Source organism: Penaeus chinensis, chromosome 20 (genome assembly GCF_019202785.1).
Source record: "Penaeus chinensis breed Huanghai No. 1 chromosome 20, ASM1920278v2, whole genome shotgun sequence".
Taxonomy (NCBI): domain Eukaryota; kingdom Metazoa; phylum Arthropoda; class Malacostraca; order Decapoda; family Penaeidae; genus Penaeus; species Penaeus chinensis.
Genome location: NC_061838.1, coordinates 21460396 through 21476117, shown reverse-complemented (window position 1 = coordinate 21476117; position 15722 = coordinate 21460396). Strand labels below are relative to the sequence as shown.

Sequence of the window (15722 nt, the reverse complement as noted above, 5' to 3'; positions counted from 1 at the left end):
TCCGTAATTACAGATTACTTAATCTTATATGTTTGACGAAAACCGGTTATATCCTTCATAGGAAAATCACTTATTTTTATCGAACTTGAGAATCATAACTAATATATATATATACATAAAAAAAAAAAAAAATATGTATCTAACAGCTCAACAAAAAAGAGTGTTATTTTTCCGTCTAACATTTCACAGTCAAAAAACAAAAAACAAACAAACAAAGGAAGAATACTTTACATAACAAAAATTAGACACGACCCCCCCCCCCCCACATACTACAGATCAACACCCAAGACAGACATAAACAAACACACACTTTCCTCTGGCTAAGGAGGACATCCCTTATACCCGGAGAAAGGAAATCCTAACCCCCCCCCCCCCCCACCCCCTCCACACACCCCACCCCACCCCATACCCCCATCCACACACCCAACCCCCCATCCACACCCCACCCCACACCCCCATCCACACACCCCCATCCCCATACCCCCATCTGCACACCCAACCCTCCATCCACACACCCCATCCCACCCCATACCCCCTCCACAGCCCCCAACCCCCAACCCCACACCCACACCCCCATCCACACACCCCACACCTCACCCCATACCCCCTCCACGCCCCCACCCCCACAGATAAGGTCAAAGGGGGTCAGGTGGCGCCCACACGTGCTCGCGACGCCCACTATTATCGCCGTGTTCCTTATTAACCAACATTACTATGTTCCTCTGGCAGTGGTACGTCATTAAGGGGGTGAGGGTGGGGGAGAGGGGGTGGGAGGGAGGAGAGAAGAGGGGGAAGGGGGAGAAAGGAGATAAGAGAGGGGAAGGGAGAAAGGATAGAAGAGGGGGAAGGGAGAGAGGAGGTAAGAGAGGGGAAGGGAGAGAAGGGAGAGAGGGGGAAGGGAGAAAGGATAGAAGTGGGGGAAGGGAGAGAGGAAATAAGAGATGGGAAGGGAGAGAAGGGAGAAGAAGGGGAAAGGAGAGAAGGAAGAAGAGAGGGAAGGGAGAAAGGAGAGAAGAGAGGGAAAGGAGAGAGGAGAGAGGAGGGGGAAAGGAGAGAGTAAAGAGGAAGGAGAAGGGAAAGAGGGGAGAGAAGGGAGAAAGGAGAGAGGGGAAGGGGAAGGGAAATGGAAGGGGAAGGGGAAGGGGAAGGGGAAGGGGAAAGGGAAAGAGGGAAGAGGAGGGGGAAGGGAGAGAGGAGGGAGGACGAGAAAGGAGAGAAGGGGGAGGAGAGAGAAGGAAGAGAGGAAAGGAGGGGGGAAGGAGAGATGAGAGAGGAGAGGGAGAAGGGAAAAAAGAAAAGAAAAGAAGAAAGAGGGGGAAAAGGAGAGAGAAAAGATATGAGAGAAGAAGTGGAAGACAGGAGAAAAGAAAGGAAAAGAAGAATAAGAAGAATGAGAGGTCACACATGCATTATACATAGGCTAGGAAGAGCAGCAGGTCGGAGGATTCAGTACGTATATCACAAAGGGCTAAGGAGGGGCAGGGGAGAGGGGAGAGGGGAGAGGGGAGAGGGGAGATGGGGGGAGGGGAGAGGGGAGAGGGGAGAGGGGGGAGAGGGGGAGAGGGGAGAGGGGAGAGGGGTGAATGGGGGAGGGGGGGGTAGCGTGAAGGATCGGGTCAAGCGTGGCGCATGTGTACGCCTTCACGCTCATTCGGCCTTTCTTTGTTTCGTCTGAAGATTTTTTTTTTTTCTCTCTCCCTTCTTTTTTCCTTCTTCTTCTTTCTTCTTCTTCTTACTGCTTTTCTTCTTTTTCTTCATCTTCTTCGTCTTCTTCTACTATTACTACTACTTCTTCTTCTTCTTCTTATTATTATTATTATTATTATTATTATCATTATTATTATTATTATTATCATAACTTTTCTTCTTCTCTTTGCAGAAATACGCAAATATGGCTACAGTCTTATTTCTGTATATTTCTTTCTCTATTTCCACATTTGTTGTTTTTTCTTTATTTCCTCTTCGCATATCCCGAGATATCTATCTACCTATCCACCCATCTATTTATACACCTGCATATCTACTCTTACCCATATGCCGTACCTACCGTATGTACATAGATAATACATTCATGCATGCATATTCTACACACATGCATGGATAAGGGCACAGATGCAAACATCCATCATATGCATATAAACAATATACAGGAAACACACATTTGCACATATATATTGCACACACACACACACACACACACACACACACACACACACACACACACACACACACACACACACACACACACACACACACACACACACACACACACACACACACACACACACACACATATATATATATATATATATATATATATATATATATATATCCCATACAAAAAAAAGTCTCTGCTTAAGGAAAATATATATTTACACCCGATTATACAAAAGCCACACACACACAAAAACAACACGATATTCAGGCACAACCGCAAACACGCCCGAAACATCAATACATTATATATAAATAAGTAAATGGATAGATCAAGGGCAAACTGTTTAAAATCTCACACAAGCTTCAATAACACCAAAGTATCAAACAAGAACAAAATATAACAATCCGTGTTCTTCTCTTACCCTGCCAGTAGAACGCTCCGGGAGCTCCGATGAACATACGCTCTCCATCCTGCCGGAGAGATGAACAAAACAAGAACATTAAACTTTGGAGAACAAATGGATTCCTGGAATATCAAGCCTTGATTAATTGAGGATAATTTGATTTAAGAAAAAAAGTAGACCGAGAGAAGCATAAGTTAATTAAAAAAAATAATAATAATAACAGCGGATAGGATCGTAATGACGCTCTTGCATTATCAGAGGAGAAATCAGGTCATATTGTTGGATGATGGTGATGGTGATGGTGGTGATGGTGATGATGGTGATGATTGTGATTATCTTGATGATTATGACGACAACGACGATGATCATCATTATGACGATGGTAATGAGAGAGAGAGAGAGAGAGAGAGAGAGAGAGAGAGAGAGAGAGAGAGAGAGAGAGAGAGAGAGAGAGAGAGAGAGAGAGAGAGAGAGAGAGCGAGAGTATAAATATAAATACATACATACATATCTATGCACACACACACACACACACACACACACACACACACACACACACACACACACACACACACACACACACACACACACACACACATATATAAATCCTATATCGTGTCATAAAAAGCCAAAACTATATTGGCGCCGACCGAGTGCAGCATACAAATGGCCAGCTATGTATCAAGGCTGGTTTTTAGCTTAGCCTTTTAGTATTTTATTGTCAAAATTCAAGTTTTTTTCCCTTCCCTCTCCTCCGCCCAAACTTGTCAATCAAGTTTGGCCCAAGTTACAACGAACATCTGAATCTTCAACTGTATATGTAAATTGATCCAAGGGGAAAAAAATATAATAACTCTTTAAGTGGAATTATCGAACTTATCAAGTATAATTATTTGATTTGTGAAGATGTTTGAGTTATAACTTTGATCTTGACTTTTAGCTAACTTAACCTGACTCGATCTGACCTGTGCGGTAAACCCGAATTAATTTAAGTATTATTGATTCGCTTTTGGCTTGGCCCGTTCTTAAAAATAATAAGAGTAGTAGTAAATAAACCAACAAATATCTTTTATTATATTGTATTTGGATAAGCACTACCTTAATATCATTTTCAACATTCTGTGTCTTTAGTCGTGGACATAGGGCAGAATACGAGATATTAAAAAAAAAAAAAAAAAAATGAAATAAAAAAAAACAGGGGTGGACTTCCAACACTGTGTGTGTGTGGGTGCGTGTGTGCGTGTGTGCGTGCGTGCGTGCGTGCGTGCGTGTGCGTGTCTGCGTGTGCGTGCATGCTTGTTTGTACATGTGCATGTGCGTGTGCGTATGATTGTGCGTGTGTGTGTGTGCGCTCGTGCGTGTTCGTTCGTAGTGCGCGCGTGTATGTGTGTGTCCACCCGTTTATCTTCATATCTATCCATCTCCCTCTCCTCCCTTTCCAGTAAGATTGAAGTGCAAGCCCGCGGTGCTCAGAGCGCGGCGCTTGAGGAATATCAAGCGCATTTAAGCTAAAAAAACTCGCCTTGCTTCGTAACCTTGCTTCTAGATAGTATTATAATCGCCTCCGCCCTTTTTTCCTGTTCTAGAAGGTCCCATGTTCTTGTGGTTTGTTCCTTGGCTGTAGACTATATAACACGTATGAAGCATTACTTGTTCTTTCTCTCGGTCTCTAACCCCCTCACTCACTCATTATATATATACATATTTACACGCACAAACAAACACACACACATAATATATATATATATATATATATATATATATATATATATATATATATATATACATATATATATATATATACACACATACATATATACACACAAATATAAGTGTGTGTGTATATATATATACACATACATATATAGATAAATGGACAGATGTATGTATATAAATGCATATATATATACATATATATACATATATGAATAATGAAAACACTATGGTAGAAAAACCCACAATGTAAAACTAATTCTAGTTTTACATTGTGGGTTTTTCTACCATATACATATATATACATATATATGTATATATATGTAGAAAAGGTATGAATGAGAATGAATATCTTCACAATACAAGAGACGTTTCAAAGGAACGATATAGAAAAAAAACACAGCACCAAAAACTATGGAAACCGAGTGAAAAGGCAACAGAAAAGGAGCTCTGAACCTCACTAAATACACCAGATTCATAATTAACTTTGCTGCTGCTGACAGAGAAGCACAGATAATGAGATCACGTCCGGCCGGTTATCCTCACCGCCATTTTTCCCGCCATTTTTCACGAGGTGTTAATGGCGGCGATGCTTGTGACGTCATCGGGTTGCTTACTTGCAGGTACGCCAACTTTTGCCTCAACCTGCTTGTGATTGCCCGGGGAATGAACGATCCTCATTAATTAAGATATTTCGAAGAGGATAATGTTAACGATGCTTCAAGGGCGATGGTTAGTTAATGTCTTAAACTTTTTCCCTTCAGCACCGTGGGATGTATTTATTCAAACTTGTGTATTTTCTTTTTAACCGAGAGAGAGAGAAGAGAGAGAGAGAGAGAGAGAGAGAGAGAGGAGAGAGAGAGAGAGAGAGAGAGAGAGAGAGAGAGAGAGAGAGAGAGAGAGAGAGAGAGAGAGAGAGAAGAAGAAGAAATTAAGACGGAGAGAAGAACGAGCGGGAAGTGGGGAAAGGATGTAAAATAAAATTTCCTTAAAATTGCGAATTATTACTGGCATCTTTAATTCCCATCATAAATGAGCCATCCATCAACGCTGAATTTTCCCATCATTGCTTGAAATATAACATCCGCTATTTATGACGAAAATTAAAAAAAAAAAAAGAAAAAAAAAAAAAGGAACTCTGCGACGCGAACCCTCAAAAACTAAAATAAAAGAGAAGTTTTAAGGAAAGTTGCGCTGGTAAATGGACATCGAAATTCACATTGCATTGTAGTCACGGCCTGACCTAATGACGGAGGCGGCCGGAAGGGTGTCTAAACCTTGAATAATACCGGGATTTTCGACCATCTAATGACAACCTTGAAACCACGAGGTAGTTAGGGGACACGAAGCGATGGCGAGAGCAGCTGGATGGTCGAAGTAGACCTCTTAAATTTGGAAGACTATCGCTCTTATGGCTAGAGCGTGACGGTTTGTCATTACCATGTGCAACTCCTATTTGCAGGAAGGGGATTGCAGGGTTGAGGGGGAGGGGGGGGAGGGGGGCGGGGGACGCGAAAAAAGGATGGCTAAGTATGGGAAAATACCTCAATAATGGCTCTATGAAAATCACATTTCTGTAAACGCTAATTTGCTTTACGCATATACTCGCCCGGACAAAATGCTGTTATTGAATTCTACTCAGCGTCATTTTGCACTCATCCGTGCATGTGAAAATACGTGTGGTTGGGTGCGGTGGGACATGGATGGCATAGGTGCATACTTTGATATATAAACTGTACACACACATACACACACACACACACACAAACACACACACACACACACACACACACACACATATACATATTTATATATATATATATATATATATTTACATATATGAATATGTATATATATGTATAAGTATAGGTATACGTGCGTGTGTGTGAGTGTATGTGTGTGTGTGTGTGTGTGTGTGTGTGTGTGTGTGTGTGTGTGTGTGTGTGTGTGTGTGTGTGTGTGTGTGTGTGTGTGTGTGTGTGTGTGTAAGTACTATATATGCACATAGATAAGTAGGTAAGTAAGTATGCATGTAGGTAGGAAGGTATATATGACTATAGTTAGAAATAGATATAGCGATACAGACTGATATTTGGATTTAGACATCGGAAATATGTGTGTGTGTGTATATATATATGTATACATATATATACATATATATATATATATATATATATATATATATATATATATATATATATATATATATATATACTGTATATATATGTGTGTATATATATATGTGTGTGTGTGTGTGTGTGTGTGTGTGTGTGTGTGTGTGTGTGTGTGTGTGTGTGTGTGTGTGTGTGTGTGTGTGTGTGTGTGTGTGTGTATATATATATATATATATGTATATATTCACACTGATGTGTATCAACTCTATTACTTTTACATTGTTTTTGTTATTACCGTTTACATTGTATTAACAATTAAACTCTTTATCATTTGACTTCAGTCTATGTATCTGTTAACATTAGCTTCAACTGGAGTACCCAAATCATGTACTATAAGACTTGTTACTCTGGCTTGCCACCCGGTCAACAGAGAAAATTCTCTGTGCCAACACCGGCCTAAATAAGGTGAGGCCTCAAATCGTCTCTCCTTCCTTCTCCTCTCTCTCTTTCTCTTTCTCTTTCTCTTTTTCTTTCTTTGTCTCTGTCTCTGTCTCTCCCCATTCCTCTTCCTCTTTCTCTTTCTCTTTCTCTGTCTGTTTATCTTTTTCTCTCTTTCTCTTTTCTCTCACTCTCTTTCTCCTCTTCCCCTCTCCCTATCCCTCTCCCTCTTCCCTCTCCACTCTCCTTGCCTCTCTCCTCCCCTCCCTCCACCGAATCTCTCTCTCTTTCTCCTCTTCCCCTCTCCCTATCCCTCTCCCCTCTCCACTCTCCTTGCCTCGCTCCTCTCCTCCCTCCAGCGAATCTCTCTCACTCTAAAAAATAATAATAATAATAATGCAGGCATGTACAAAAAGCGAGCTTAACCCTACACAAACCCCTACATCAGATGCGACGTTATCTAAAACCTCGATCGATAACGTTGAACCTAATTCCTGAACCTGAACCACCGTCTACAACAGGCTTCCCCGCGCACCCATATCTCACTCTAAGGCTCCACACACAACAGCCCTTGAATACAGTCGATTTGCATATCTTTGTGGTAAGGCTTAAGAACCTTTTCTGAACCAAATATTCAGATTTAAATTCAGTGTGTGTTTATTATTCGCATTGATATATGGATGGATTAAACTTCCATTTTTTTTACGAGTATGGTCATTTGGATCATAATAAACTCAAGCGTGCTCGGCGTGTGGTAATCGGATATTATATTCGGGAATATTTATCAAAACAAAGTAGTGTAGTTGCAGATGTATTTGCATACCTATTCACAGTGGGATTTTTTTTTTTCGTCTTGTAAATCTGACAGTAAGCCGACAGATCTGCAAGACAGATACAAACGCGCACGCACACATGTGGAACATACATGCACTTGCAGGTACACACTAAAAGAGAAACGTACACACACGAACATATATTCTCTCTCTCTCTCTATCTATCTATCTATCTATCTATCTATCTATCTATCTATCTATCTCTCTCTTTCTCTTTCTCTTTCTCTTTCTCTTTCTCTTTCTCTATTTCTATTTCTATTTCTATTTCTATTTCTATTTCTATCTCTATCTCTCTCTCTCTCTCTCTCTCTCTCTCTCTCTCTCTCTCTCTCTCTCTCTCTCTCTCTCTCTCACTCACTCACTCACTCACACACACACACACACACACACACACACACACACACACACACACACACACACACACACACACACACACACACAAGCATGTTGCGCGATCCGCCCACGAGGCTAAAAAGCCGAGACGTGGGCGGAGGACCAATACCTGCAGCAAATAATCTAATTCTGCCTTCTCCTTGTTTATCCTCTTTTCTTGTCTCCTTACGATTCTCTCGATCTCCTTATTTCTGTCTCATTTCTCGTCTCTTTTTCTTTCTTCTCTCTTTCTTTTATCTCTCTCTATCTCTGTCTCTGTCTGTCTGTCTCTGTCTCTCTGTCTCTCTTCCTCTCCCTCTCTCTTTCCTTCTCCCTCTCCCTCTCCCTCCCCCCTCCCTCACATTCACCCTCTCTTCCTCTCCCTCTTCGTCTCCCTCTCCCTCTCCCTCTCCCTCTCTCTCTCCCTCTTCCTCTTCCTCTCCCTCTCCCTCTCCCTCTCTCTCTCCCTCTTCCACTTTCTCTCCCTCTCCCTCTCCCTCTCTCTCTCTCCCTCTCCCCCTCTCCACCTTCTCCCCCTCACCACCCTCTCCCCCTCTCCACCTTCTCCCCCTCACCACCCTCTCCCCCTCTCCATTATCTCCCCCCTCTCTCCTCTCTCACTCCCTCTCTCTCTTTCTCTTTCTCTTTCTCTCCCTCTCCCTCTCCCTCTCCCCCTCTCCACCCTCTCTCCTCTTTCACTCTCTCTCTCTCTTTCTCTCCCTCTCGGAATCAATAAGATCTCCGATGATGGTGATGTGACTGAACAAGCAAGTTCCTTCACTCGTCTTTGCATTCCCTCACTCATTACTGCCCCCCCCCCTCCACCTTTCCCCCCCTTCCTGCGACCTCCTTCTTATCCACTCTCACTGCACCTCCTCCTACTTCTACCTCTACCTTTGCCCCTTGTTTTACTTTTTTTCTCTTTCTCTTCCTCTTCCTCCTCATCTTCTTCTTCTTCTATTTCTTCTTATTATTCTTCCTCCTCCTCCTCTTCTTCCTCCTTCACCTCCTCCTTTTCCTCCTCCTCTTCTTCCTTCTCCTGCCTCTACTCCTACTCCTATTCCTCCTCCCATACTTCTCCCTCACTGTATCACCCATTGCCTCCTCCTCTTAACCTCCTCTTCCTTCTCCTCCTCCTTTAGTGAATTTCCCTTGCCTCCTTTTTATCCTCACCCCTTTCACCTCTTTCCTTGTTGCTCTTACTTCTCCTCTTTCACTTCCTCCTCTATGCTTCCTCATCCCCTTTCTTCTTTCTTTCCTCCCTTCTCTCCATACAAGCTTCTTTAGTTGCCTGCTAGTTCTCCCATATATATATATATATATATATATATATATATATATATATATATATATATATATATATATATATTACATGTATGTATACATGTGTGTGTGTGTGTGTGTGTGTGTGTGTGTGTGTGTGTGTGTGTGTGTGTGTGTGTGTGTGTGTGTGTGTGTGTTCTTTCTTTCTCTCTTTCTTTCCTTTTTTATAATGCTCTTTCTTACGCAAAATATTTCATTTCTGCCATTTTGACGCCAACCTTTTCTCTCTCCCATTTTTCTTTCACCTTTAATAACTTCATCATTTTTTTTTTCTTTATATTTCTTTTTAATGATTATTCTCCATCTCCTCTCCCCTGTTTTTATCCTCGTCTTCACTTATTCCAGGCCCTTTTTTCCTGTATTTTTACGCGCACGCTCAGCCCCTACTGTAACTTTCGTATGCTAATACAAGAGACTGTTAACGATAATAACAGTCATTTCTTTTATCTTTTATGTTTTCGTCATTCCTAGAGAACGAGAGGGGGGGAGGGGGAGAGGGGGGGGGGGAGGGAGAGGGAGGGAGGGAGGGAGGGAGGGGAAGAGGGGAGAGGGAGAGGGAGAGGGAGAGGGAGGGAGGTTAGGGAGGGAGGGAGGGAGGGAGGGGAAGAGGGAGAGGGAGAGGGAGAGGGAGAGGGAGAGAGAGAGAGAGAGAGAGAGAGAGAGAGAGAGAGAGAGAGAGAGAGAGAGAGAGAGAGAGAGAGAAAGGGAATAAATCAAGAAAGAAAGAAAGAAAAGAAAGAAAACAAAGAAAGAAAGAAAGAAAAAAAAGAAAACAAAGAAAGAAATAAAGAAAGAAAGAAAGAAAGAAAGAAAAGAAAGACAAGAAAGAAAAGAAAGAGAAAGAGAAAGAAAGAAAGAGAGACAGAGAGAAAATCGACCAATCCCAAGCCTCAAAATGTGGTCATGTAAGGCCTATTCAACCTGTGTAGACGTCCCTCTCGAATCACCCTTTCACACCCTTTTTCTAAAACCTTTAACCCTTAACCCTTAACCCTTAACCTTTAACTCTTAACTCTTGACCCTTGACGCTTCTTCGTTTACGCCTTCTTTGTTATAATTTGTCATTTTCTTCATCTCCATGTTTATTGGTATTATCTTATTGTTCGTGATTTTTAATTCTCGTTTTTCTTCTTCTTCTTGTTTCGTATTTTTATTTATATTGGATTTTCTCTCTCCTTATTTTCTGTGTTTTCTTTTCCTATTTTTCTTTTTTTTTCTTTTGTATTTCTCTTGTCTTTCTTTCTTATTCGTCAGCATCACATCACATTCCTCTTCCTCTTCCTTCTCATTTTATTCCTCTTTTCCCTGCCTTTCTTCTTCTTCTTCTCCTACTTCTTCTCCGTCTTCTTCTTCTTCTTCTTCTCCTTATCTTTCCTCTTTCCTCTTCCTCTTCCTCTTCCTCTTCCTCTTCCTCTTCCTCTTCCTCTTCCTCTTCCTCTTCCTCTTCCTCTTCCTCTTCTCTTCTCTTCCTCTTCTCTTTCTCTTCCTCCTCCTCTTCTTCTTCCTTCTCCTCTTCTTCTCCTTCTTCTCCTTCTCCTTCTCCTTCTCCGGCTTCTTGGTCATCCATTCCCTCTTACCTTCACTCGCATCAAGTGACACCCCCCCCCTTCCCTTCCTCCCCCCCTTCCTCCTCCCCTTCTCCCCCCCTAGCCTTAAGAGTGAAGGGGGGGGGGAGATGAGTGAGTGCCTCAGAGTGCCTTCAGGAAGTCAATAAGGCTCAACGGAGTGTCACGAAAGAGGGCGGGCGCGATGTAGAAGGAGGGGGGGGGGAGGAAGAGAGAGAGAAGGGGAGAAAGCAGAGGAGGTGAGGAAGAGAACGAGAGAGAGTAAAGGGGAGAAAGGGGAGGAGAATAGGGAGAAAGACGAAGGGGGAAGGGAAGAAGAGGTGGGAAGAAGAGAAGGGTGAAAAGGAGAGGGGAAGGAAGAGGAGAAAAGGGAGGGAGAGAAGGAAAGGGGGGGTGGTAAAGGGGGGGAGAGGGAGAAGGGAAGGGAAAAGGAGGAGGGGGGAAAGGGAAAAAGTAAAGGAAAAAAATAAACCAGTAAATGCAGTTAGAAGAAAAAAGAAGATAAAACAACTGAAAAAAAAGAAAACACAAAATTACACTGACAGAAAGAGGGTCACAGCATAGAAAGAGAAAAACACAGATAACACGAATAGGAGAAGCACCATAAAGACAAGGACACGAAGAGGTGAAGAGGGAGTGCTGAGAGGTGAGGCAGTCTTGCTGTCATGAGGCCGCATGACACTCGACGGCTGTAACAAGCGAGCGTCTGGCGGCGGAGAGGGAGATAGGGAGAGGAGAGGAGAGGGCGGGAGACACTTGCGGGGAAAGGGCGATAAGGGGAGAGAGGGAGAGACAGGGGGGGGGGGGGAGGGAGGAAAGGGAGGGAGAAAAAGAGTAGGAGAGAGAGGCAGAGGAGGAGAGAGAGGGGAAGCAGGGAGGGAGGAAGAGAATGGGAGAAGGAGAGAGAGGGGATAGAGGGAAGAGAGAGAAAAAAGAGTGAGAGAGAGAGAGAGAGAGAGAGAGAGAGAGAGAGAGAGAGGGAGGGAGGGAGGGAGGGAGGAGGGAGAGAGAGAGAGAGAGAGAGAGAGAGAGAGGAGAGGAGAGAGAGAGAGAGAGAGAGAGAGAGAGAGGGAGGGAGGGAGGAGGGAGGGAGGAGAGAGAGAGAGAGAGAGAGAGAGAGAGAGAGAGAGAGAGAGAGAGAGAGAGAGAGAGAGAGAGACAGACAGACGGAGAGACAGAGAAAGAAAAAAAAGGAGAATGAGATGAAGATAAGGAAATAAATACACAGAGAAAGAAAGAGAAAAAGAAAGAAAGAAGAAAGAAACGAAAGAGAGAAAAAAAAAAAAACACAAAAGAGAGAAGATAACAGGATAAGAACATCTAAAAAATGAAACACCGAGCGATAAAGCAGAAGAAGAAGAAAAGGAAGACAAAGATGCCTTCTAAGCACATGTGTCTTTCTCGGAAAAACCTTAATTATTGAAACATCCATCTTCCATTTTCCATTTTTTTTAGTCTATTCAGTATCTCAAGAGACACTTACGACATACAGAGAATTTAAGAATATAAAAGAATTATCAGTTAAATAAATAAACACGTAAATAGAGCATAAACCCCTTACATAAACCATTAATATTATGACTTTTTCTCCGTCCTCGTTATCACATTTAAAATAAATGTTTTTGTTTTTTTTGTTTTTCGTCAAGAACTTCCTCGAAAGGGCTAAAACGGTGCTTTCTTTTTGGCCTTTCATTTTGAACAATTTAAATACAAGAAGCATTTGTTAAACTTCCTTATAAACTTCACTGACTATTTAGTTTAAGAAATCGCATGGCTGGTTTACAAAGGGAGTTTGAGGAATACGAAAATCAGTAATGGCAGAAGTCGTAGCTAATATTATTAATGATGATAATAAGTAATAAGTAATTAAAATAATAAGAATGATAATGATGATGATGATGATGATGATGATGATGATGATGATGATGATGATGATGATGATGATGATGATGATGATGATGATGATGATGATGATGATGATAATAATAATAGTAATAATAGTAATAATAGTAATAATAATGATAGTAATAACAGTAATAATAATGATTATGATAATAATAATAATAATAATAATAATAATAATAATAATAATAATAATAATAATAATAATAATAATAATAATAATGATAATAATAATAATAATAATAATAATAATAATAATAATAATAATAATAGTTATTATTATTATCATTATTATTATTAGTAGTAGTAGTAGTAGTATCATTATCATTATTATTATTATTATTACCATTATTACCGTCATTATCATTATTACTGTTACTATCATAATTACCATTATTATCATAATTACCATTAACATCATTATCAGCATTACAAAAAAATCCTACTGATAATAACAAACGACATAACAGACAAAAACGGCGCTATAAGCCAAAAAACAAATCGCAAAATATCCACAAACGGAACAAAGCAAGCCCGGAGTCCTACAGGATCCGGCGCGAGCAAGGCTATCGTAACCCACTAAGTGATGGCGAGGATATTGTGGGATAATCTTCTCCTCCCCCCACCCCTCCCTCCCACTGCGTCTCCTCTCCCGTCGTCGTGGCGTCGTCGGTGGCGTCGGAAGCCCCACAAGACAACCCCGTGTCCCCTGCGAATGACGGCGTAACCCAAGGCGCTATTGACACAAGCATGCCATGGTGGAGTTCCGTGATTACCAGGACAGATAGCTGGCTCTCTCTCTTTCTTTCTCTCTCTTTTTCTTTTGCTTTCTCTCTTATTTCTTTTTCCTTCCCTCTTTCTCTTTTTATTTCTCTCGTTCTTTCGTTCTCGTTCTGTTTTTCTTTCTCTCTTTCCCTCTTTCTCGTTCTCTTTCTCGTTCTTGTTCTCGGTCTCTTGCTTGATCCTTCTATTTTTCTTTTCTTTTTTCTTTTTCTCTTTCTATTTCTCTTTCTCCTTCTCCTTCTCCTCCTTCGCATTCGTCTTCTCCTTCTTCTCCTTCTCCTTACTCTTTCCCCCTTCTCCCTTCCCCACCCATTCCTTCCCTTCCCTTCCCTTCGTCCTCCTCCCTCCCCCTCCCTTCCCTTCGCCCTCCTCCCTTCCCCTCCCGTCCCTTCGCCCTCCTCCCTCCCCCTCCCTTCCCTTCGCCCTCCTCCCTTCCCCTCCCTTCCCTTCGCCCTCCTCCCTTCCCCTCCCTTCCCTTCGCCCTCCTCCCTTCCCCTCCCTTCCCCTCCCTTCCCTCGCCCTGCCTTGCCCTTGTCGCCCAGGGGACCAACTACCGGGACGTGATGTGTGGTTCCCTGATATCACCGCTGCATCGCTGACTCGGGCGCCGTACCCTTCCGAACGATAATGCTAATGTGGAGACAGAAACATCCCACACTCTGGCTATTGCCCTGTCCCATTGCATGCAATAGCTTTCAAGACAGATCAACGAGCTTGGGCTGTTGCATAGATAAGGCGGTACAGTAAGGGCAGTGGGTAGAGGGTAGGAGCAGGGGTATTCTCCAGGGTGGGGACATGGCGAATGTCAGGGACAGTATAAAAAGGATGGAACAGGAGCGGAACAAGAGAGAAGTAGAAGCCGGAGTAAGAGCAGGGGCAAGAGGTGGGCCAAATGGGCATGCTTAGAGCCATGGGGAGAGGGGTGGGGGACAAAGGTGGCGGGGGAGGGAAGGGAGGGGTCTGTAACCTGAGGAAACAGGGGCGCCCCTTGTCCATGTGATGTAGCCGCCAATTACGGCCGCCCTTTACGCCCGCCTTGGCCCACAGCACACTTTGGGCGGCTCGGGAGGCACGCCCCTCGCGTGGAGGGTAAATAAATAGCTCGGACGTTACGCGTGCAGGTATATCTTTCTTTCATAAACATACAAGAACAGGACATGTTTGTAAACACTGATAGATCCCTAAGCACTTACCTAGTAACTCACTCACTTACACACTGATGTGAACTGAATATCAATCTCTCTCTCTCTTCCTTTTTCTTTTTCTTTATCTTTTTAATTCTCTTTCTCTTTCTCATTCTCTTCCTCTCTCTCTCCCTCTCCCTCTCTCTCTCCCTCTCCCTCTCTCTCTCCCTCTCCCTCTCCCTCTCCTTCTCCCTCTCTCTCCCTCTCCTTTTCCCTCTCTACTTCTCTCTGTGCCCCTCTGTCTCCCCTCTCCCTCCTTCTCTCCCCTCTCCCCTCTCCCTCCCCCCCCCCTCTCTCTCTCTCTCTCTTTCTCTCTCTCTCTCTCTCTCCTTCCCCCTCCCCCTCTCCCTCTCCCTCCCCCTCTTCTTCTACCTTTCCCTCTTCCTCCCCTCTCCCTCTCTCTCTCTCTCTCTCTCTCTCTCTCTCTCTCTCTCTCTCTCTCTCTCTCTCTCTCTCTCTCTCTCCCTCTCCCTCTCCCTCTCCCTCTCCCCTCTCTCTCTCTCTCTCTCTCTCTCTCTCTCTCTCTCTCTCTCTCTCTCTCTCTCTCTCTCTCTCTCCTCTCTCTCTCCCTCTCTCTCTCTCTCTCTCTCTCTATCTATCTCTCTCTCTCCTCCTCTCTCCCTCTCTCTAGACCTATACAGACAAAGAAAACAGAGACACAGGAAGCACAAACACACTCAGTCACGAAGAGAGAACTCACCTTGGTAATGACAGCGTCGAAGCCAGCCTGACATGACCCTTGACGATGGTAGCCCCAATAACCTGTGGAACAAAAGAAAGGTCATTAGAGGTCAAAGTCTTATATAAAGTAAACAGATTTAGTTACATAAGGGCTTTGTGAATATATGTTATATATTTTACACAATTTTCTTCGTCGAGATTTAGGTGACGAAAGTGATTATAATTTCATTATAACGATGATTAAAGTAAATAA

General features: G+C 42.9%; 1 protein-coding gene across 1 annotated transcript in view; it reads right to left on the bottom strand.

Moving 5' to 3' along the window:
* The window catches only part of LOC125035943, a 23540-nt gene that overhangs the window by 7620 nt on the left and 198 nt on the right, over window positions 1–15722 (bottom strand). The window contains exons 2-3 of the mRNA XM_047628255.1: window positions 15489–15550; window positions 2580–2628 (exon numbers count right to left, since the gene is read on the bottom strand). Of these exons, the coding sequence (XP_047484211.1) occupies window positions 2580–2628; window positions 15489–15550 (111 nt within the window). The remainder of the gene's footprint in view (window positions 1–2579; window positions 2629–15488; window positions 15551–15722) is intronic.